The 25722-nt window shown below is 42.0% G+C and overlaps 1 protein-coding gene across 2 annotated transcripts in view; it reads left to right on the top strand.

The window, feature by feature from the left end:
• The window catches only part of LOC133662331 (rho GTPase-activating protein 23-like), a 139694-nt gene extending 126895 nt beyond the window's left edge, over positions 1 to 12799 (top strand). The window contains exons 16-24 of one of the 2 annotated variants that reach the window (XM_062066238.1): positions 1858 to 2010; positions 2106 to 2184; positions 2252 to 2325; positions 2395 to 2484; positions 4831 to 4956; positions 8202 to 8340; positions 11737 to 11752; positions 12014 to 12045; positions 12119 to 12799. In XM_062066238.1, the coding sequence (XP_061922222.1) occupies positions 1858 to 2010; positions 2106 to 2184; positions 2252 to 2325; positions 2395 to 2484; positions 4831 to 4956; positions 8202 to 8340; positions 11737 to 11752; positions 12014 to 12038 (702 nt within the window). In that variant the 3' untranslated portion in view covers positions 12039 to 12045; positions 12119 to 12799. Of the gene's footprint in view, positions 1 to 1857; positions 2011 to 2105; positions 2185 to 2251; positions 2326 to 2394; positions 2485 to 4830; positions 4957 to 8201; positions 8875 to 11736; positions 11753 to 12013; positions 12046 to 12118 lie in introns of those variants that run through there. The other variant, XM_062066237.1, reaches the window with a different exon arrangement.
• Positions 12800 to 25722: the final 12923 nt, after the last annotated feature.

Genomic DNA, 25722 nt, shown 5'->3' on the forward strand with positions numbered 1-25722 from the left:
CCTCCACCGATCCACAACATCCGCAGTCGAGGTCAACAGAACACCATCCTCACCATACACGGTGTTGATTGTGCACTGCTTCCCCTTCCTGAGGCGGCGGATGGTGGTCCAGAATCGCTTCGAAGCCGTCCGGAAGTCGTTTTCCATGGCTTCCCCGAACTCCTCCCATGTCCGAGTTTTTGCCTCCGCGACCGCTGAAGCCGCACACCGCTTGGCCTGTCGGTACCTGTCCGCTGCCTCAGGAGTCCTATGAGCCAAAAGAACCCGATAGGACTCCTTCTTCAGCTTGACGGCATCCCTCACCACCGGTGTCCACCAATGGGTTCTAGGATTACCGCCACGACAGGCACCAACTACCTTGCGGCCACAGCTCCAATCAGCCGCCTTGACAATAGAGGCGCGGAACATGGTCCATTCGGACTCAATGTCCAGCACCTCCCTCGTGACATGTTCAAAGTTCTTCCGGAGGTGGGAATTGAAACTCTCTCTGACAGGAGACTCTGCCAGGCGTTCCCAGCAAACCCTCACAATGCGTTTGGACCTGCCAGGTCTGTCCGGCATCCTACCCCACCATCGCAGCCAACTCACCACCAGGTGGTAATCAGTAGAAAGCTCCGCCCCTCTCTTCACCTGAGTGTCCAAAACATGAGGCCGCAAATCCGACGACACAACTATGAAGTCGATCATGGAACTGCGGCCTAGGGTGTCCTGGTGCAAAGTGCACATATGGACACCCTTATGTTTGAACATGGTGTTCGTTATGGACAATCTGTGACGGGCACAAAAGTCCAAAACACCGCTCGGGTTCAGATCCGGGCGGCCATTCTTCCCAATCACGCCTCTCCAGGTTTCACTGTCGCTGCCAACATGAGCGTTGAAGTCCCCCAGTAGTCTGACAAGTCTACATTTCAAATAGTTTTTCGAAACTGTGGACGTCGTGTCCTCCGGACCAAAGAGGAAAAGAACCATCCAGGTTGTTATAGGCACAAAGTTCAAAAGCCAGAATCTATGATGGTATGGGGGTGTATTAGTGCCCAAGACATGGGTAACTTCTACATCTGTGAAGGCTCCATTAATGCTGAAAGGTACATACAGGTTTTGGAGCAACATATGTTGCCATCAAAGCAACGTCTTTTTCATGGACGCCCCTGCTTATTTCAGCAAGACAATGCCAAGCCACGTACTACAACAGCGTGGCTTCATAGTAAAAGAGTGCGGGTACTAGACTGGCCTGCCTGTAGTCAAGACCTGTATTCCATTGCAAATGTGTGGCGCATTATGAAGCCTAAAATACCACAACGGAGACCCCCGGACTGTTGAACAACTTAAGCTGTACATCAAGCAAGAATGGGAAAGAATTCCACCTGAAAAGCTTCAAAAATGTGTCTCCTCAGTTCCCAAACGTTTCCTGAGTGTTGTTAAAAGGAAAGGCCATGTAACACAGTGGTAAAAATGCCCCTGTGCCAACTTTTTTGCAATGTGTTGCTGCCATTAAATTTTATGTTAATGATTATTTGCAAAAAAAAAAAATTAGTTTCTCAGTTGGAACATTAAATATCTTGTCTTTGCAGTCTATTCAATTGAATGTAAGTTGAAAAGGATTTTGCTAATATTTTTTTATTTACCATTTACACAACGTGCCAACTTCACTGCTTTTGGGTTTTGTACAGGAGTTGACGTTTGACATGCGCTCCCTCACGCAAAACGGAGTCTGCGCCAGAGACCGTGTTCTGAAATTGAGGGTAGTGCTGTCCATTTTTTAAAGATAGATGGAAACAATGACAGCCACCTCAGTTGTGTGATCATTCTGACTAAAATACTGAATAGAATATCATTCATTCCACATCTTTGTCCCAGTTTGTCCCGCAGGTTGTGGAGATGTGTTGTGGCGTGGTGGAAGCAACTGGTCTGGATTCCACTGGTATCTACCGGGTGCCAGGGAACAATGCCATGGTGTCTAACCTGCAGGATCATCTGAATAAAGGTTTTGATATCAACACCGCTAAAGAGGTGCGGAGAGCACTTCTCAAACCTTTTATTGGAATATCTTCTTCTTTTTTTTCACTCAGCAGCAGAAAAGTCTAAACAACGTTTTATCTCAACAGAGATGGCAGGACTTGAATGTCATCAGCAGCCTGCTGAAGTCTTTTTTCCGAAAACTTCCCCAACCTTTGTTTACTGACGGTGCGTAAAACAAACACCCAATGAATGTGGAATGTGTTTATTCACTATTTAAATCATCTTTTCATAGAGAAATATCAATCCTTCATTGATGCCAACAGGATAGAAGACACAAGGGACCGGCTAAAGACCATGAAAAAACTGGTATTCAAGTCAAAAAAAATAAAAAATAAAAAGGCTTTTCTTTTTTTCATGAACGTTGTTTCCTTCCAGATTCATGACCTGCCAGATTATCATCGCCACACCCTCAAGTTCCTAGTGGCTCACTTAAAAAAAGTGGCAGATCACTCGGAAAAGAATAAGGTAGTACTCTTTATCGATGGATGCAACTTGGCAAAATAAACAATGTACCGTATTTTCCAGACCATAAGGCGCACTGCCGATGAGCGGGTCTATTCAGGGTTTTTTTCATACAAAAGGCGCATTAAAGAAGTCATATTATTTTTTTATTTTTTTTAATGTAAAGCACTTCCTTGTGGTCTACATAACATGTGATGGTAGTTCTTTGGTCAAAATGTTGCATAGATGATGTTTTACAGATCATCTTCAAGCCGCTTTCTGACCGTCACTTCGGGATGCGCCGTTTTGTGGGCGGTCTTATTTACGTGGCTCACCCTCGGCAGCGCCTTCTCCCCGTCATTTTTGTTGTGGCGGTGTAGCGTGCAAGGACGGGAGTGGAAGAAGTGTCAAAAGATGGAGCTAACTGTTTTAATGACATTCAGACTTTACTTCAATCATATATATATATATATATATATATATATATATATATACACACACACATATAGACACATACATATATACACATATATACACATATACATATATATATATATATATATATATATATATATATATATATATATATATATATATATATATATATATATATATATATATATATATATATATATATATATATATATATATATATATACATTTATACACATATACATATATATACATGGACATATATACACACACATATATATACACATTTACATATTCATATACATATACATACACACCCACACACACACACACACACACATTTACATATATTATATATATATACATATATACATATATACACACCACCGTTCAAAAGTTTGGGGTCACATTGAAATGTCCTTATTTTTGAAGGAAAAGCACTGTACTTTTCAATGAAGATAACTTTAAACTAGTCTTAACTTTAAAGAAATACACTCTATACATTGCTAATGTGGTAAATGACTATTCTAGCTGCAAATGTCTGGTTTTTGGTGCAATATCTACATAGGTGTATAGAGGCCCATTTCCAGCAACTATCACTCCAGTGTTCTAATGGTACAATGTGTTTGCTCATTGGCTCAGAAGGCTAATTGATGATTAGAAAACCCTTGTGCAATCATGTTCACACATCTGAAAAAAGTTTAGCTCGTTACAGAAGCTACAAAACTGACCTTCCTTTGAGCAGATTGAGTTTCTGGAGCATCACATTTGTGGGGTCAATTAAACGCTCAAAATGGCCAGAAAAAGAGAACTTTCATCTGAAACTCGACAGTCTATTCTTGTTCTTAGAAATGAAGGCTATTCCACAAAATTGTTTGAGTGACCCCAAACTTTTGAACGGTAGTGTGTATATATATATATATATGTATACACATACATATATACACACACACACACATATATATATATATATATATATATATATATATATATATATATATATATATATATATATATATATATATATATATATATATATATATATATATATATATATATATATATATATATATATATATATATATATATATATAGGGCGGCCCCCAGCCAAATTGTTTTACCACAATGCGGCCCCGGAGTCAAAAAGTTTGGGGACCCCTGGACTACGGTGTCTCCACGGACTACAAAGGCGAATGCGCGCAAATTTTCAGAACTTATGCAGATCCTAAATACAGATCAGCAGGTTCCAGAAGGTAAGAAAAGTTGCTTTTGCATAATATGGCGAAACAAAACGCCAGATAATATGTCTTACCTTATACACACACCATAATAATACTCCTATGTTGAAGCACAGTACAATCCATCAAGCGGTGCGGCTTCATAGCTTACTAAAGTCGAACTAAAACATTTTGATGGATTTTTGAGCGCTGTGTGTAATGTTTTACAAATTTTGGTGTTGTTCACTTGAGTCATATTGTAGTCTTCACATATCTCTTATGTGTGACTGCCATCATATTGCAGTCTACACGTGTATCTTGTGTGTGACTGCCATCATTTGGCATTCTACACATATCTCTTATGTGTGACTGCTATCATATTGCAGTCTACACGTATCTCGTATGTGTGACTGCCATTATATTGCAGTCTACACGTATCTCTTATGTGTGACTGCCATCATATTGCAGTCTGCATGTACAGTATCTCTTATGTGTGACTGCCATCTACTGGTCACACTTATTTCACCATGTACCAAATAAAATATTTTCGAGGTCGGTAAGCACAACCAAAAGTGTTCCGTTTATTAGGCGCACCGGGTTATAAGGCGCACTGTCGAGTTTTGAGAAAATTAAAGAATTTGAAGTGTGCCTTATAGTCCGAAAAATACGGTATGTTTTTCAAACATGAAAGGTCGATGCTAAATGTATATTCAATTTCCAGATGGAACCAAGAAACCTGGCTCTGGTGTTTGGTCCGACTCTGGTGAGGACATCAGAAGACAACATGACGGATATGGTCACCCACATGCCTGACCGCTACAAAATAGTCGAGACATTAATCCTACACGTAAGAAGAATGACTTCTCTCTTCAATAGAAGAAAAACTACCTCTGCATATGATAATCCCATTTTACGCCGTTTCCGAGATACAAGCTGTCTTGCAATTGTTTTTGTCAAGGACCCACTAGCCGCGGAAGATAGCTCTCTAATCAGATACGTCTATCAATACTTTGTGATACTTTTCCAAGTAAAGGGAACTACAAAAAATTTCCATATTGGCTTCATTTTAACAGAATATCTTACACTACATTAAACACTCACAGTCAAAGAACAATTTTACCAGGGAACGTCTTCCCTGTGCTCCTCGACTAGAGTCTGCACCGGACAGAACAGCAGGACAGGTGTAACAATTACATTATTACCTGTCACTCTTTATAACTCCTTGTGCAGATCTGAATGCTTATTATTAATGCTTAGATAAATCAATTTCCTTTATTTAACCAGGTAAAGACTCATTGAGATTAAAATCTCTTTTTCAAGAGCGACCTGACAAAGAGGGCGGCACAAACAAAGTTACAATAATAATTACAACAAGACAATACAACAAGAACAACAGCAGTCATACCACAACAGGTCAAAAATAATTTAAAACGATTAAGTAATAATAATTCAATTTAAAAGCAAGTCATTTCCAAGAGAATTGGTTTCTCGATCTTTTAAAATGGACTTAAACTCCCCCAAAGTCATCAATTTGGCCTCAGATCTTTCTGGAAGCCATTCCATGACCAGGGAGCAGCATAACTGGATGCTTTTTTTCCAAGTTCTGTGTTGGCTCTAGGAACCAACATGTGGAGGACATCCTGTGAGCGAAGGCTGTAATGACTGGAGTCTCTATACACAAAAGAACACAGATAGGTGGGGACAAGTCCAAGAAGATATTTATATATAAAAACTATCCATCGAGAAAGTATTCGGGCATTTAAAGATGGACAGTTTGCCTTTGCATACAGAGTACAGTGATGGACAAGATTTCCACAACCAGTATCAAAACGTAAGGCACAGTGATATACAGTGTCTAGTTTCTTCAAGTAAGTGCCAGGTGCATTCATAAAAAGCAAGATGTTTCCTAACTTTTAGGGAAAAACAAGACTTATTTCTGTAAAAGGAACCCAATTTAATTTTAACTCGGTATAAGTATTGAATTATAAGCGGCAGATCAACTGGTCTAAAAAGGGGTCTATCTCAAGGCTAGAGTATATAAATGAGTTTTAAGGCGAGACTTAAATGCTTCTCCTAAGGTAGCCTCTCTAACTATTGCTGGTAGGGAATTGTCATGATCCGTGGTCCGGATCATGTTTTGTGTTTTCTGTTTGTTTTGGACTCCTTTAGTTCCTGTTTGTGCACCTCCTGAGTTTAGTCACCATGGTTACTTATGATTTTCACCTGCCTCTGTTGTTTGGGGCACTCAGCTGGCTCTAATCAAGAAACACTATTTACGCCTGCCATTGTTCGGTTCATGTCTGATTCCAAGTGTATGCCAAGTGTTCGCTTCATGCCTTGTATACGTAAGTTTTTGTTTGTTCATGCCACAGCTAGTAAGTTTTCCTTGTTATAGTTTATGCCAAGCGTTAGTTTAGCTCCAAGTGCGATCAGCGCGTTGTGCCTTAGCCTTGTTTTCTGTTTTTTGTAGTACTTTGAGTTTTGAGAAGATTAATAAATATGTTCCTACCTGCAAGCCTTGTCCAGAATAGTCAGTTTGCATCCCGGGAGAACAAACCTCGCATTAAGCTGCAAAGACCCCGCCGTGACAGGAATTCCAGAGTACGGGAGCCCAAATAGAAAACCCTTAAGCGCCTGCAGACTTTTTAAAGCTCTGAATGTTAGCAATAAGCTGGAACAGCATCTTCTCATCCGTGGCTCACCAGTGCAACAACGCCGGAAATGTGTCCCGTGAAAAACCGTCCGATCGTAACCTTCTAATAACTAAAGTTCCTTGGGTGAATAATGTAAAGTCACTACAGTTTTTAGCGCTTTGATAGCTAGTCTACTGACAGATATAAGTAAGAACTTTACGCTACTTTAAATTAGAAATGGCAACAGCGGAGGATGAATGTCCCATAAGAAGGTAGAGAAAAAGAAGAAGCTTATGACTACGGGGTCGGCCTGGACTACAATGGCGGACGCGCGCACATATTCAGGACTTATGCAGATCCCAAATACACATCAGCAGGTACCAGAAGGTAAGAAAAGTTGGAATACGGGGGCCCAAATAGAAAACCCTCGAGCGCCTGCACACTTTTTAATGGTCTGAGGGGTTAGCAATAAGCCTGCTGTTTTGGAATGCAGAATTTGGCTCAATACAATCAGCAAGATAAGAAGAGAACACCAAATACAAATACAGAATATGCAGAAAAAGTCAGCAAATAATTAGAAAAATCAATAAATGCCAGGTAAAAAACAAAGAAACACCAAACAGCAGGGAACATTTTCAATAAATTGTAAGACCTGAGAAAACAAGCATCTTCAACCATTTTTCAAGACACCATAACATCTATATTTGACAAGTAAAACAATAAAATCTGTCAGTAAACCAAACAGGTCAACAAAAAAGTCAGCTATTTAAGAAACATAAAATCAGAGACACACAATTACTACAATACGGCTTACTTTCGACTATAGATGTTCAATGAAATAGCAGGTGTTCTGTTAGCTAACATCCCCATGCAAATACACTTACACGAGTTGGATACATTTCACGGGCAATTGTGTTCGCCAAAGTCACTTAAACATCAAAATACACACAGAGTATATATTTGTACAACTTACATTTCCAAATATAGGTCTGCTTTCAGGTGACTTCACGCTAATGCTTTGTTTTTGTTACATGCTAATACTGGCAAGCTCGTTCGCCTTATGCCTTACACGCTTTAGTTTGTATTTGTGTTGCGGGTTCGCTTAAAAAATAGATATAACCATGCAACCAATGATGGCTCATTCGCTGATTTCAAGTTGGGGATGTTTATTGCACCACCTCAACTCTCCACAACCAACCTGCTTACCTACTCCCACCCCGACTGAATGAACAGCCTCCCTTAAATAGTCCGAGCCCCTCCTTTGGGCATACCACTGACAGAGAAAAAAGGGTGAAAAAACCCAAACTTATACTATATGCATATGCCGTCCTTCTTGGTGTTATTTTTTTCTAACTCAAAAACCTGTAAGAAAAAACTGACTTTTGAGGTTCAATCAGTTGTGAGCTATATTAGTTTATGGACCTGTAGTGATACTGTATCTGTTTTTTGTTTTTTTTAGTACGGGTGGTTCTTCCCTGAAGAAGAGCGAGAGGAGCAGGGAAAACCTCCAGATGATAAGTGGGACATGCAACCTGTGCCAAAGATTGACCATCTGTTGTGCAACATTGGCAGGCAGGGTATGCCAGGAGAAGCATCAGGTGAGGACCGTGTCCTAGAAATGCAGTACTTCTCGAATCGTGGGCTGACAGTAATTTAAAAAAAAACATAACAAAAAAACAACCACAAGTTTACAAGTGTACAAAGTTTCCCATAACATGGCAAGGTGACAAAACATTTTGCACATAAAATTAAATGTTAAAATGTCATACACTTTAACTTTTTACAAAATGAATAAGCTGGTGAAGAGGATAAGTGACCAATTTTTGATTGTTACTGTGTTAAGTCTATAAAAATGCATATCCAAATGAACCGTTTACACTTGTTCGGTTTATTTGGAACATGCATACGTTACAATGTAATGCATCATATTTCCAGTTGTTTCATTACAGCACGTCCGAAAATGAGTAGGAAGAAGCCCAGCTTACCTACCCCTTTTCATACCACAGCAATGTTATCCCATTGGCCATACAACTAAATCTCGAGTTATCTGTTTAAAATAATTTTTATTACGTTGTTGAGGTATTTTGTGACACACTATGATTGAAATAATATTCATGCCTATAGCTAAATAAGCTTGCATCACAAGTAGTATATGGAGTTAGCAAAAACACTGTTTTTATGCGCTTATTTGCAACCTAAAAGGTTAAAAGTTTTATAGTAATTCAAGTTTTGCAAAGAATGGTCTGTCATAGGGTTGTCCCGATACCAATAATGTAGTACCGGTACCAAAAATGTCTATCAATACTTTCCGATACGTTTCGATAGTTTTCCAAGTAAAGGGAACTAAAAAAAATTAATTTTAACAGAATACTTGGGTTCCTCCGGGTACTCCGGCTTCCTCCCACCTCCACAAAACATGCACCTGGGGATAGGTTGATTGGCAACACTAAATTGGCCCTAGAATGTTGTCTGTCTATCTGTGTTGGCCCTGCGATGAGGTGGCGACTTGTCCAGGCTGTACTCCGCCTTCCGCCCGAATGCAGCTGAGATTGGCTCCAGCACCCCCCGCGACCCCGAAAAGGACAAGCGGTAGACTCACAGTCAAAGCACAATTTTACAAGGGAACGTCTTCCCTGTGCTCCTCGACTAGGGTCTGCACCGGACAGAACAGCAGGACAGGTGTAACAACTACATCATTACCTGTCACTCTTTATAACTCCTTGTGCAGATCTGATTGCTTATTATTTAAATGTTTACCTAATCGCCACATTTGCCTCGTCATTCCGACCAAAGAGCTTTACGGACCCATTGTGAAGTGAAAGGTCTCCCCTGCTCTCCTCGACCACGGTCTAGGAGCCGACAAGCAGGAAAGATGTAAAACAGTATTTGCAACGCGGTGCCTCCCTGTTTAAATCGTCACCTTCATTGTTAGTTTTGAAGCCCAAATACCTCCAGGTTGTACTTCACCACCCTCTTTATTAACCAGTAGTATTGTAGTTTTTTGCCATTTTTCCCTCTCCAAGATGTTATTGCTTGTATGCACTTTGTGTGTGCGTTTTGACACACTCAACATCATGCGCCTCGGCTCTGTAGTCACCGCCACAAAGCGGCGCTCAGATGAAAGAGCGGTATCGGTACTTTTCAAATGTGGTATAGTACCGATTTCAATTGATTAGTACCGCAATACTTTATTAGTACCAGTATTCCGAACCACCCTAGTCTACCATGTGCACATTACCTTACTCACCTTGTCTGCATAACGGGACGTAGACCACATATGCAGTGTTAATGAATATTTTTAATGCCAACATACAAACATACATATACAAGCACATATGCATACATACAGTCAAACACTGAACTATCTAACAAACAAGACAAGAAGCAAGGAATCAAACAGAGACGGGATTCAATTTAGCTCATGAGGAGAGCGCGTGGACCTGCACCCTCGTACAGTGTCACCCCACGCTCTGGGGAACAAGTTCCACGCTTCCCCATTTTTTGGGGCATTCCCTGATTACATAGCTGCAGCTGCTTCTAAGGGGAGGAATCTCGTTATGCAGCAGCTGCACTGGGTCATAAACAGTTCATACAAAAGGTGCTTGGAGCGGTGTCAGGTTTGGCCCCTCTCTGCTCGTAGATTTCTAATCCTGATAATGCCCTTCCTGCGGCTGTCCAAGATCTGAGAAACCGACACCTCTACGCCGCATTCCATCGCACAAAGTGGAGGTTTACAAGCTGTCCGCCTTTTGCTTGATAAGATCAAAGACAGCTTTGTAAGCACCAGTGGATAGTAACCCGGGCAAACTGTCTTCACGCAGGGCAAACTGAACTCATAGAAAACAAATTGTGTGATAACTTATATACAATTGTTCTGACAAACGTTGTTCCCAGATGGCAGAGCTTCTCACCCTATCTCTAAGGGAGAGCCCCGCCACCCGGCGGAGGAAACTAATTTCCATACTTGCCAACCCTCCCGAATTTTCCGGGAGACTCCCGAAATTCATTGCCTCTCCCGAAAACCTCCCGGGACAAATATTCTCCCGAAAATCTCCCGATTTTCAGCGGGAGCTGGAGGCCACGCCCCCTCCGGCTCCATGCGCACCTGAGTGAGGACAGCCTTTTTTCACGTCCGCTTTCCCACGATATAAACAGCGTGCCTGCCCAATCACATTATTCCATACGAGGCATCCGGCATACCGCCGATGAGCATGTTGCAGATGGAGAAGATCTTCTCGGCGTCCGTGTTGGCGCACACGTTTAAAGCCGACGCTGGTCAGGCTGCTGAGGGTGAAGTAGAGGGCGGCGATGAACGAGCTGCGCACCGACGGGCCGCCGACCGTGTTGTTGACGTAGGGCATCTCCAGGCGTTTGCCCAGCTCATGGAGCCATCCTCGGGGAAGAGACGGGAGATAGGATGGATACCAAGCAAAACCTTTTTGAGGGCACACTCAAGAACTTGTAAGAAACGTGTACACATGTTCATGAAAACAGGACACAAGGCAATCATTAAGGAACACATCCATTAATAGGCACACAATGTCAGCCATCATGCTTGTCAGGACTTATTTGTGGGGGCTTCAATGTTGTAATCCCGGACATGTCTATTTTGGGTGAAGTTTTCTCCCCTCCTTGTCCCCCAAACTGTGTCAAAATGTCTTTCGTTTGTGCTGCAAGTTATTAACATGTTATGGTTTTTACGGTATTAACGTGTTCTTATTCATAACCAGCACTCTGGCCGTGTCAAAATCTCCCCAAAACAGTCCCAGACGTGTGTGCTACGTTTGTGCTGCAAACATCTTGGACGACATTATAGTTTTGAAGTTGTTAACGAATCATGACTCATACCTCACCTCTCCAAATGTCCCCAAACCAGTCCCAACCATTTGTGCTGGTTTAGGCGATTGTTCTTGATATTGATGATGTTTGCGTATTAAGTTCTGATTTCTCTTCTCTGCATTTTTCTCCACTGCTTTTTGTCCTTGCTGAAACAGTGGATCCTCTACTTCGGTAGGACCAGGCTTCCCTTATTGTTTGTGTTTGCCATTTTCTTTCCATTACTCGACATTGTAGATTTTGAAGTTGAATTCCATAAATGTCTGGTGAAATTGCTCGACTTTCACAAACTCAATCAGTTTCTTGTAAAACCCCTTAGAGTTCTCCTCCAATGTGGCAAAACCAGTGCTCGTTGTTGTTGTCTTTGTCGATATCGCACTGGTAACTTAAACGAAACAGAAATGATTGGGAATTTCTCTCATTCTTTTCCAACAGACTTCGACACCAGCGATTCAGTTAGATTGAAGGTAAGTCATGTATTCGTCGTTAATACTTCATAGTGATGAACAAAGTGAATGACAAAACCTGAACTGGTTCCAGCTTTCTTTGACCTCTGTGAGCAACCTCAATGCCAGCAACATCCTGCCTAAGTCCACCATCTCGACTGTTACCCGCAAACGAAGAAAATGCCCAGCTACCCTCTTCTCTGAGAGCGGTTCAGCTGAGGATTGTGACCATCAAAGGAGGAGGGAGTGGAAAAGAAGATAGAGATGTTCCAATATTGTGTCCAATATTCCACAGAAAAACATGTGGGTGTCAGTTACAAAAACAAAGACTGTATACAAAAACCAGACAGAACGGCTTACTCTCCAAAATAATCGTCCAATAATTCCGCATCCTTAGACCTATACCTTTTTGCATTAATCTTCACAATTTCACAGGGGGAACGAGCTGCAGTTTCTCTGAGGATCATTCCAAAAAAGTTTACTGACCCATGCCAGGTTTTTAATTATTATAGCAGACTCCGGCAACTCACCAGCAAACCACGCCACTTTGCAAAAAGTGTAAACTAAATCATTGTCAATTAATTTGGAGCTTAAAGGCCTACTGAAATGATTTTTTTTTTTTAAACGGGGATAGCAGATCCATTCTATGTGTCATACTTGATCATTTCGCGATATTGCCATATTTTTGCTGAAAGGATTTAGTAGAGAACATCGACGATAAAGTTCGCAACTTCCGGTCGCTGATAAAAAAAGCCTTGCCTGTACCGGAAGTAGCGTGACGTCACAGGTTGAAAGGCTCCTCACATTTCCCCATTGTTTACACCAGCAGCGAGAGCGATTCGGACCGAGAAAGCGACGATTACCCCATTAATTTGAGCGAGGATGAAAGATTTGTGGATGAGGAACGTGAGAGTGAAGGACTAGATTGCAGTGCAGGATGTATCTTTTTTCGATCTGACCATAACTTAGGTACAAGGTCTCATTGGATTCCACACTTTCTCCTTTTTCTATTTTGGATCACGGATTTGTATTTTAAACCACCTCGGATACTATATCCTCTTGAAAATGAGAGTCGAGAACGCGAAATGGACATTCACAGTGACTTTTATCTCCACGACAATACATCGGTGAAGCACTTTAGCTACGGAGCTAACGTGATAGCATCGGGCTTAACTGCAGATAGAAACAAAAGAAATAAGCCCCTGACTGGAAGGATAGACAGAAGATCAACAATACTATTAAACCATGGACCTGTAACTACATGGTTAATGCTTTCCAGCCTGGCGAAGCTTAACAATGCTGTTGCTAACGACGCCATTGAAGCTAACTTAGCTACGGGACCTCACAGAGCTATGCTAAAAACATTAGCGCTCCACCTACGCCAGCCAGCCCTCATCTGCTCATCAACACCCATGCTCACCTGCGTTCCAGCAATCGACGGAGCGACGAAGGACTTCACCCGATCACCGATGCGGTCGGCGGCTAGCGTTGGATAGCGCGTCTGCTATCCATCTTAAAGTCCTCCTGGTTGTGTTGCTGTAGTCCGCCACTAATACAACGATCCCACCTACAACTTTCTTCTTTGCAGTCTTCATTGTTCATTAAACAAATTGCAAAAGATTCACCAACACAGATGTCCAGAATACTGTAGAATTTTGTGATGAAAACAGAGCTTTTTGTATTGGATACAATGGTGTCCGAATACTTCCGTTTCAACCATTGACGTCACGCGCATACGTCATCATACATAGACGTATTCAACCGGAAGTTTCGCGGGAAATTTAAAATTGCACTTTATAAGTTAACCCGGCCGTATTGGCATGTGTTGCAATGTTAAGATTTCATCATTGATATATAAACTATCAGACTGCGTGGTCGGTAGTAGTGGCTTTCAGTAGGCCTTTAAACTTAGCCAGAGCAGAAATGATATATAATGAATCACAGTCCATTAAGGAAGCATCAGGTTATCCTAAATATGTGGAATTGTAAGATAAGGTGCAGTACCCCAAATAGATGTAGTCATGAGTCTTGTCCGAGAGGAATTCTCTTCCTCATTGGTCAACCAGAATGGCCCTGTATATTCTGCTTTTGGGAAGGAGAAAACGTTGAAGAGGAAACCCTGGTGTTGTAGTTTTGATTTTATTGATGTGTAGTGTGGAACTTTTTTACTCACAAAGTTAACATCATTCTGGTGGTGTTTGTTCCTGTGAACTTTATTTGGCAGCGCTGCACTCGATACTTTATACACATTGCCTGTTCCTTTTTAGTAATCCTTATGATAAATGATAAATGGGTTATACTTGTATAGCGCTTTTCTACCTTCAAGGTACTCAAAGCGCTTTGACAGTATTTCCACATTCACCCATTCACACACACATTCACACACTGATGGAGGGAGCTGCCATGCAAGGCGCTACCAGCACCCATCAGGAGCAAGGGTGAAGTGTCTTGCCCAAGGACACAACGGACGTGACTAGGATGGTAGAAGGTGGTGATTGAACCCCAGTAACCAGCAACCCTCCGATTGCTGGCACGGCCACTCTACCAACTTCGCCACGCCGTCCCCAATACAATTATGATGTCTATAAATTAGAAATATGATCTGATCAGGACTAAAAATAGCAGACTCAGGAACAGTCTTCCCCCCAGAGCTGTCTGCTTGTTAAAGTCTAACCCTCACAGATCTTATTCATTATATTTACACTGATTTTAACTATTTCTATAATTGGGACATAACAATGTATATTAGTTTTGTATATTTGTTTCTAGTTATGAACTATAATTTACTTTGCATATTCATATCATGGCTTGTGAAGTTCTATCCAATACATCTCGTTTGTATATTTTTCTAAATACTAAAATGATTTATTCGGTGCATACATCAGACGACCACCATGCATACCATAGGGGGGCCTCTAAATTGTTTATGAACTATATGAACATTTCGGGTATGTTTAGTTTAGTCTTTATTTGAAGGGACAATGCACAGAGACATTAGGCTCAAAGACAGATATGTTCTGCAGCAGATTATAGCTAAATAACTCATTTCCATCTGCAGTTCCTGGTGACCTGAATTAAAAATATACAATAACATGCAATACAATTATGACAATAACATTATATCACAGCATGTAATCAAATTTAGAAGGGTCATAAAATGTCCTCTAATTGACATACACTTGTACATTACAAGCACACCTATCCTTTACATCATAACTCGTAGACAATACATTCTCTTGTTCACATCTGCCATCATTTGTAGAAAAAAAACATGATTTCAACAGACACACCTCATAGCTCACGACAAAATGCTGTCATACATGAATATAATACACGTTAAATTGACATGTGGGTCAAACATAGTGAGCATCTCAATGACCGTGTGAGCAACTTTGATTGCGCCAAAGCCACTTTTTAAGTTTTACTGTGAATGAAGAATAATCTGTTTGACTTCTCAGGTCTGTTGTGAGGTTGTTCTATTCTTTTATATGAAAAAGCTGATTGTGCAAAAGAGACTTGTCCAGGGTGTACCCCGCCTTCCGCCCGGGTGCGGCTGGGTTAGGCACACAGGCTTTCTTGTGTTTCAAATATATCGGCCCAAAAGAGGCCAAGATACCCATATAGCAGTGGTTCTTAACCTGGGTTCGATCGAACCCTAGGGGTTCGGTGAGTCGGCCTCAGGGGTTCGGCGGAGGTCAAAACACACCCGACTCATCGTGTAAATACAAACTTCTCCCTATCGGCGTACTACGGATACGGCAACAGCTGACTGATTTGCAGGTGTGTAATTTGTTGTGAGTTTATACACTTTGTTGGTTTTGTTGTTTGAACAAGGTGATGTTCATGCACGGTTCGTTTTGTGCACCAGTAAAAAAAACATGGTAACACTTTAGTATGGGGAACATATTCACCATTAATTAGTTGCTTATTAACATGCAAATTGGTAACATATTGGCTCTTAACTAGTCATTATTAAGTACTTAGTAATGCCTTATTGGGGCATAGCCTTATTATAACCCTAACCCTCTAACCCTGACCCAAACCCTAACCAAATAACTCTAAATTAAGTCTTTATTAATTAGAATATGTTCCCCTAGTGTCCAAATAACTCTAAATTAAGTCTTTGTTACTTAGAATATGTTCCCCATACTAAAGTGTTACCAAAAACATACAACTTTGTCTTGAATTTGTCTTTATTTTTCACTAAAGAAGGGTTTGGTGAATGCGCATATGAAACTGGTGGGGTTTGGTACCTCCAACAAGGTTAAGAACCACTGCCTTATAGGGACAAGATGAAGAAAATGGATGGATGGATAGATGGGTTTTACATCTGGGTATGCTACACTTCCCCCTGGTGTTGGCTCATGTGTTTCTAGTTGTCACAGCGGATGTGAACTGGACAAAGTGCTTAAGTGGCGCTGGTGCAGTGTTATTCAGGATTCGATGGGCCATTCGTATTGACGCTAATCTTTGAATGTTGTCAAAATTTAACAGTCTATATTTTTGAAGGACGAAACAGTGATGGCGTTGCTGTGGTTTTAGGTCAAGGATTTTGAGCGATTGTTTGTGCAATGTTTCAAATGGCCTCAGGGTGGTTTCCTTGCCTGGGACCAACATGTTATACAATAATAAAAACTAGACATTATCATCGCATTGAAATACGTTTGAGCTGCCTCCAGTGTACATTTGAACATTTTTATGTTGTACTTAAGTCTCTGGCACATCTGTTTTGATATTCACTAACATTTTGTAATATTTCCTTATTAACAGTTATATTTGGAAAGGATGACATTTTATATTTGTTTACAAAATACATTGTTTCTGTTTTCCTAACGTTTAATGTAAGACTACAGTCATGTAGCCATCTTGCCAACTTCTCCATGGCTGCTGTAGGTTTTTTGGCAACCGTTTCTGAGTATTTTGCCCATGAATAAATAACCGTGTCATGTGCATACGCCGGGATATTAACATCCTCACATACAGAAGCTCGTTTCAATACAGGGAGAACAGAATAGGGCCCGTTTCAGAGCCTTGTGGCAGGTGCGATACCAGTAGAAGTGATACTGGATGTAGTGTTATCGATATGGACCCAGATAGGTATGACTTAATCCAGACCAGAGCATCTGTTGACAGTTTAAAAGTGGTTAATTTTGTAACGTGGGGTGACTTGAGTCGCTGACAGAATCGAATGCCTGGTGAAGGTCTAAGAATATTGCTCCTAATACACCTCCATTATGAAGGTTTTGTTTTGTTTCTAGTAGAAGGCAACATGCAGTTTCAGTGGAGCGATTTGCCCGAAACCCAAACTGCATGGGATGTAGAAGGTCTTCATCGTCCAGATGTTCTGTGAATTGTTCAACGACCACTTTTTCTATTGCTTTGGATATAACGGGGAGGAGGCTAATTGGTCTGTAGTTGTTGATGTCTTGTTTATTTTACTGCTTTATGGATTGGAATGATAGTGGCAGTTTTCAACGTGGAGGATTTTGTTTACCTTTGTTTAATATGTCAATTCCATCCCGAATACTCTTTGCACTGATTTTGAGAGAAGTTCTTATTCAGAGTTTGTACAGACTGGATGAAATGTTCACTAAATGATTACCAATGTCCAGACTGTCTTTAATAGTAATGCCATTGATATTTATCGTTTTAGTGTTGTTCCTTGTTTGCTCTCTTCCAGTGAGTTTTGTCAATGCTTTTCCAGAACTTTCTAATGTTCCCTTTTGCGGCTTTGATTCATTCGAAGTAAAAGTCATCCCGGGCCAACATTGTAACTTCGTTACTCAAACTTTAAAAAATAATGTGATCCGTGTTATACCTGTTTTAGTAGCTCTTTTGAAAGCTGAATCCCAATTTTTCAATAGAGTCTGAATTGTTTCATTAATCCAAGGTATTTTTTTATCCTAGCACTTTTCTTTATGGGTTGTGTTTTAGTGTATTTACAGATAATCTCTAAGATTTTTGTCATTGGGCCATCACTGGCATGTTAGGTGCTTATCCAATTTATGTCACTCCATGGGACAGTTTTGAGTTCGTTCTCTAGTAAGTGTTGGTGTTTTTTCAAGGATTTAGAGCTAGCACTTTTGTGTACCTGTTTGGCCTAAATCTTGTCAACGTCCGTGTTGTCAGTGTGATGTTACGGTCTGATAAGCCTGTTCGTAAATTCCAAGTTTTTTCTATGCGATTAGATTTATTAGTAAAGACCAAATCTAGTAAGGTTTGGGAGGGGTTTGTAATTCTAGTAGGGCTGATTATCATTTGTGTCATGTGGAGGCCATTTATTATCCTTATATTCCTTTCTGCGTGACTTATTTAACCAGTCCAGATGAAAAGTCCCCCTTAACGATCAATTATTTTATATTGTGCTGTTTGAGGATGTCTAAAAATGAACTAAGAAAATTGTCTTTAGCTGTGGGCGGGCGGTATGCTCCAATTACCGTGAAATGCATTTCTGGGGACAATGTGATTTTAATTCCAACACACTCGAGATTATCTACTGGGTGGGTTATTTGTTCACTTTTAATGTTTTTCCTTACATGAATGTTAACATCTCCCCCTCTGCCACTTGATCTGTCTTTTCTGTAAATCTTGTACCACAGAACATTGATTAGAGCAAAAGGTGTCGTAGGTGTTACCCATGTCTCCAATAGACAAAGGGTAATCCAAATTCGAGTCTGACAGTAACTGCTGGATTTGTCCAGTCTTTTGGACAACACTACTAATATTGAAATGTCCCCCAAACGTTCCTATGGGCTTTGAATTTGGGTCCCATGATATTTTTGTGTGGTTTACAGTTTGAAACATCTTTGTAGCTTGTTGTTTAGAAGCAGCTGTATTATTTGTGATTTTAGCTCTATACTCTTCAGGGGGCGTCATCACTGCTCAATTATTGTAACGTCTGTCGAGACGCTTTAAAGGCCTACTGAAAGCCACTACTACCGACCACGCAGTCTGATAGTTTATATATCAATGATGAAATCTTAACATTGCAACACATGCCAATACGGCCGGGTTAACTTATAAAGTGCAATTTTAAATTTACCGGGAAACTTCCGGTTGAAAACGTCTATGTATGATGACGTATGCGCGTGACGTCAATCGTTGAAACGGAAGTATTGGTACCCCATTGAATCCAATACAAAAAAGCTCTGTTTTCATCTCAAAATTCCACAGTATTCTGGACATCTGTGTTGGTGAATCTTTTGCAATTTGTTTAATGAACAATGAAGACTGCAAAGAAGAAAGTTGTAGGTGGGATCGGTATATTAGTGGCTGGCTGCAGCAACACAACCAGGAGGACTTTGACTTGGATAGCAGACGCGCTAGCCGCCGACCGCACGGATGATCGGGTGAAGTCCTTCGTCCTTCCGTCGATCGCTGGAACGCAGGTGAGCACGGGTGTTGATGAGCAGATGAGGGCTGGCTGGCGTAGGTGGAGCGCTAATGTTTTTATCATAGCTCTGTGAGGTCCCGTTGCTAAGTTAGCTTCAATGGTGTCGTTAGCAACAGCATTGTTAAGCTTCGCTAAACTGGGAATTATTAACCGTGTATTTACATGTCCATGGTTTAATAGTATTGTTGGTCTTCTGTTTATCCTTCCAGTCAGGGATTTATTTATTTTGTTTCTATCTGCATTTGAGCCCGATGCTATCACGTTAGCTCAGTAGCTAAAGAGCTTCGCCGATGTATTGTCGTGGAGATAAAAGTCACTGTGAATGTCCATTTCGCGTTCTCGACTCTCATTTTCAAGAGGATATAGTATCCAAGGTGGTTTAAAATACAAATCCGTGATCCACAATAGAAAAAGGAGAAAGTGTGGAATCCAATGTACCCGTGTACCTAAGTTACGGTCAGAGCGAAAAAAGATACGTCCTGCACTGTACTGTAGTCCTTCACTCTCACTTTCCTCATCCACGAATCTTTCATCCTCGCTCAAATTAATGGGGTAATCGTCGCTTTCTCGGTCCGAATCTCTCTCGCTGCTGGTGTAAACAATGGGAAAATGTGAGGAGTTCTTCGTCACGCTACTTCCGGTATAGGCAAGGCTTTTTTTTTTTTATCAGCGACCAAAAGTTGCGACCTTTATCGTCGTTGTTCTCTACTAAATCCTTTCAGCAAAAATATGGCAATGTCGCAAAATGATCAAGTATGACACATAGAATGGATCTGCTATCCCCGTTTAAATAAAAAAAATTCATTTCAGTAGGCCTTTAAGGAGGACATGAATTCCATCGATCACTTTATTGAGCAAAACTCTTTATTGTCGGCCATAAACCAATAACCAAAAACATTGGTAAAAAAAATGTTATCTTGCAAAACTGGTCATTTTCTGCCGTACAAACCAGACCAAAACCAACTTTGTCATCAGTCATATCAACAGCAGCCGCTCGCTCGTTCTCACTTGCGCCAGCACATGCACATTTGGAATTTAGCCAGTGAGGCGTTTACAGCCACACGAAAAGTCGGACAACTCTAACACTAAATATCATTTGCAATTCCAGGTTGCTCAAATGTGTGCTTATTCTAGTGTCATTTATTAAGAATCTTAATTTATAAATATCAATAATGAAATGCTATTATATTAAAGGCCTACTGAAATGAAATGTTTTTATTTAAACGGGGATAGAAGATCCATTCTATGTGTCATACTTGATCATTTCGCCATATTGCCATATTTTTGCTGAAAGGATTTAGTAGAGAACATCGACGATAAAGTTCGCAACTTTTGGTCGCTGATAAAAAAAAGCCTTGCCTGTACCAGAAGTAGCGTGACGTCGCAGGTTGAAAGGCTCCTCACATTTTCCCATTGTTTACAATGCAGCGAGAGCGATTCGGACCGAGAAAGTGACGATTACCCCATTAATTTGAGCAAGGATGAAAGATTCGTGGATGAGGAACGTGAGAGTGAAGGACTAGAGTGCAGTGCAGGACGTATCTTTTTTCGCTCTGACCGTACCTTAGGTACAAGGGCTCATTGGATTCCACACTTTCTCCTTTTTCTATTGTGGATCACGGATTTGTATTTTAAATCACCTCGGATACTATATCCTCCTGAAAATGAGTCGAAAACGCCAAATGGACATTCACAGTGACTTTTATCTCCACGACAATACATCGGCGAAGCACTTTAGCTACGGAGCTAACGTGATAGCATCGTGCTTAACTGCAGATAGAAACAAAAGAAATAAACCCCTGACTGGAAGGATAGACAGAAAATCAACTATTCTATTAAACCATGGATATGTAACTACACGGTTAATGCTTTCCAGCCTGGCGAAGCTTAACAATGCTGTTGCTAACGACGCCATTGAATCTAACTTAGCTACGGGACCTCACAGAGCTATGCTAAAAACATTAGCTATCCACCTACGCCAGCCAGCCCTCATCTGCTCATCAACACCCGTGCTCACCTGCGTTCCAGCGATCGACGGAGCGACGAAGGACTTCACTCGATCATCAATGCGGTCGGCGGCTAGCGTCGGATAGCGCGTCTGCTATCCAAGTCAAAGTCCTCCTGGTTGTGTTGCTGCAGCCAGCCGCTAATACACCGATCCCACCTACAGCTTTCTTCTTTGCAGTCTTCATTGTTCATTAAACAAATTGCAAAAGATTCACCAACACAGATGTCCAGAATACTGTGGAATTTTGCGATGAAAACAAAGCTTTTTGTATTGGATCCAATGGTGTCCGAATACTTCCGTTTCAACCATTGACGTCACGCGCAAACGTCATCATACATAGACGTTTTCAACCAGAAGTTTCACTGGAAATTTAAAATTGCACTTTATGTTGCAATGTTAAGATTTCATCATTGATATATAAACTATCAGACTGCGTGGTCGGTAGTAGTGGCTTTCAGTAGGCCTTTAAAGAAATACTAATAAAAATATATATTTTACAGATAGAAAGTTACAGGAATGTACACATGATCCCATGCTTACATCTCATTGTGCAACATGTGAATGTTTTCATTTTATTTAGCAAAACTCTTTATTGTCGGCCATAAACACGTGACCAAAAACATTGGTAAAAAATGTATATCGAGCAAAATCTGGTCATTTTCTGCCGTACAAACCAGACTAAATCCAACTTTGTCATCTGTCATATCAACAACAGCTGCTCGCTCGTTCTCACTTGCGCCAACACATGCAAATTTGGCCAGTGAAGCATTTACAGCCACACAAAAAATCAGACAACTCCAACACCCCACATAATGTGTCATTCCAGGTCGTTACACTATGATTTACCAATCAAATGTGTGCTTATTCTAGTGTCATTTGTTAAGACTCTTAATTTATAAATATTAATAATGAAATGCTGTTATTATATTATAGAAATACTAATTAAAAAAAATATATTTTACAAACAGAAAGTTACAGGAATGTACACATGATCCCATGCTTACATCTCAGTGTGCAGCATGAGAATGTTTTATTGGGGACTAAATGTGATCTCTGAAAGGTGTACAAATATTTCCAAAGCATGACCTCCACCCGGACATACAATACTAGTACACAGCTCATGAAAAACAATATGTGTTGTTATTGCCATTGTAAGAGGGCCAAAACACTTGGTGTACAGTATATTAGAAAATAATCACATGGAAACTTTTACAATTGTGCCATCAGAAGTGTCCTAAGTTACAGCAACCTGCACATCAATGCACTTTCTATGTCGCTAGACTACACTCTAACAAAATCTCGTTGACATGTATAACTTGTGTCATTATGACAATGACAATAAAGGAATTGATTGATTGAATAATTGAGGTGGCGTCGGCGAGTTGAACGCCTCTGTAGCTGGCGAGGGGGGCGTCCACGGAATGGCGGGTGTAAGCAGCAGTAGCGCACCAGCAGCCATAAGGATCCAAACCCAGGTCCTGGGCATTGCTGCTGAGAGCGCAGGTCATTGGCGTTGCCGCAAATGGCGCAGAGAGCGTCCATGGAACAGTCACACTCTTGGCCGACGAGGAGGAAGAGGTGTGTGGGAGCCAGATAGGTGCCTCCGCAGCAGGAGCTGGAGGCGACGCTGAGGCTGGCTGCAGCGCTGGAGGCGAGGATGGTGCCGTTGACGGCGGACCCACTGGAGACTAGGATGGTGGTGTCGGACCCACTGGAGGTGAGGATGGTGGTGTCGGCGGCGGACCCACTGCAGACTAGGATGGTGGCGTCGGACCCACTGGAGGTGAGGATGGTGGCGCCGGCAGCAGACCCACTGGAGATTAGGATGGTAGCGTCGGCGGCAGACCCACTGGAGATGAGGATGGTGGGTGGGCGGAAGACCCACTGGAGATGAGGATGGTGGGTGGGCGGAAGACCCACTGGAGACAAGGATGGTGGCGTCGGCAGCAGACCCACTGGAGATGAGGACGGTGGTGTCGGCGGCAGACCCCCTGGAGACGAGGATGGTGGCATCGGCGGAAGACCCACTGGAGACAAGGATGGTGGCGTCGGCGGCAGACCCACTGGAGACGAGGACGGTGGCGTCGACGGCAGACCCACTGGAGACGAGGATGGTGGCGTCGACGGCAGACCCACTGGAGACGAGGATGGGGGTGTCGGCGGCAGACCCCCTGGAGACGAGGATGGTGGCATCGGCGGAAGACCCACTGGAGACGAGGATGGTGGCGTCGGCGGCAGACCCACTGGAGACGAGGATGGTGGTGTTGGCGGCAGACCCCTGGAGACGAGGATGGTGGCTTCGGCAGGCCCACTGGAGGAGAGGATGATGGTGTTAGCAGGCCCACTCGAGTACCCAGTGGCGTCTGCAGGCCCGCTGGAATAAGACAGGCGGCGTAGGCCGTCCAGAAGATGGAAGCTTGGCTGGACACAGTGCTGCTTGGACGAGCTCTGCTAGAGCAGACGTGGCTGCTCAGGTGAGCTCGCCTGGAGCTGACGTCTCTGCTTGGGTGAGCTCAACTGGAGCGAGCTTGACTTGAATGGGTGTCCAAGGTGAAGCGAGCTTGGCCCGAGCCAGCTTTGAAGCTGGAGCGAGCGTCGAAACTTGAGCGACATTGGCTGCTGTACTTGCCGTTTGGGCGAGGTTGGCTGGAACTGACGGCGAGGTTGGAGTCGGCTGATCCACTACTGGACACATAGTTCCTCCAGCTCCATCAGCACCTTCTGGTACCACTCAACCATCCATGCCACACTGTACTTCTCCGGAGAGGCTCTAGTTGAAGGAGGCATATTTTCAGGAAGTAGCCGACATCGCCCCCGCTGGTGGGGAGCCAGGTAGCACCCTTGAAGGAGGCGGTGGCCGTGCAGGACGAGGAACTGGTAGTGGCGAAAGTTGTGTGTCGCAAGCTGCACAGCGACCAGCAGCAGGTCATTCTGTTAGGTTTGCTCTTTGTAGCGGAGGTCGTGACGTCAAAGAGGCTGAACACGGCAGGGAATGTGCAGGTATTTAAGGAAAAAAAGTTCCAAGAACAAAAATAGAGTGCAGGAGGAAACACGCTAAGAATAGCACGGGTGGAACTGTGCATGCAAAGTTAAGCTTGACTGAGAGTAAACTGGAACAACAAATACTACTGACCGTATAACTCCACTGTGTAGCTCCTGCAATGACCGAACAATCAACTAAGCTGACAGATAGGATAAAATAGTCCTGCGGTGCTCATTAGCAGCAGGTGAAAAACAGAATGATTCATCACCCACAGGTGAGGACGACAGTGCTCAGAAGCAGAGGTGAAGCTACTACAGGACAAGACATACGGAAAAGGACGTGGAAACAAAATAAAAGTGCACTTGTGAGCCAAAAACTGAAAAAACACCCACAAAACAAAAACAAGGAATGACCTGGCGTAACAGCTCATAACAAACAGATTGATTAAGAGACAGATTGTCTGATTAGAGATATTTAATTTACATTAGTTTGAAGAACACAATGTCTAGTGCAACTTGAGAGGTTTTGGAAATTTCTCACTGCCGAGAGCTCAAACCACTCGTAAACATTTGTATGTGTCTGTATGCGGAGTGAAACTCTGGAACAAACTGGACTTACAACACAAGCAATGCCAAACTATTAATCGATTTTAACTGTTCTACAAACCCCGTTTCCATATGAGTTGGGAAATTGTGTTAAATGTAAATATAAACGGAATACAATGATTTGCAAATCCTTTTCAACCCATATTCAATCAATCAATCAATGTTTATTTATATAGCCCTAAATCACAAGTGTCTCAAAGGGCTGTACAAGCCACAACGACATCCTCGGTATAGAGCCCACATACGGGCAAGGAAAAACTCACCCCAGTGGTGAATGCACTACAAAGACAAGATATTTGATGTTCAAACTCATAAACTTTTTTTTTTTTGCAAATAATAATTAACATAGAATTTCATGGCTGCAACACGTGCCAAAGTAGTTGGGAAAGGGCATGTTCACCACTGTGTTACATGGCCTTTCCTTTTAACAACGCTCAGTAAACGTTTGGGAACTGAGGAGACACATTTTTGAAGCTTCTCAGGTGGAATTCTTTCCCATTCTTGCTTGATGTACAGCTTAAGTTGTTCAACAGTCCGGGGGTCTCCGTTGTGGTATTTTAGGCTTCATAATGCGCCACACATTTTCAATGGGAGACAGGTCTGGACTACAGGCAGGCCAGTCTAGTACCCGCACTCTTTTACTATGAAGCCATGTTGATGTAACACGTGGCTTGGCATTGTCTTGCTGAAATAAGCAGGGGCGTCCATG

Source organism: Entelurus aequoreus, linkage group LG12, assembly GCF_033978785.1.
Source record: "Entelurus aequoreus isolate RoL-2023_Sb linkage group LG12, RoL_Eaeq_v1.1, whole genome shotgun sequence".
NCBI lineage: Eukaryota > Metazoa > Chordata > Actinopteri > Syngnathiformes > Syngnathidae > Entelurus > Entelurus aequoreus.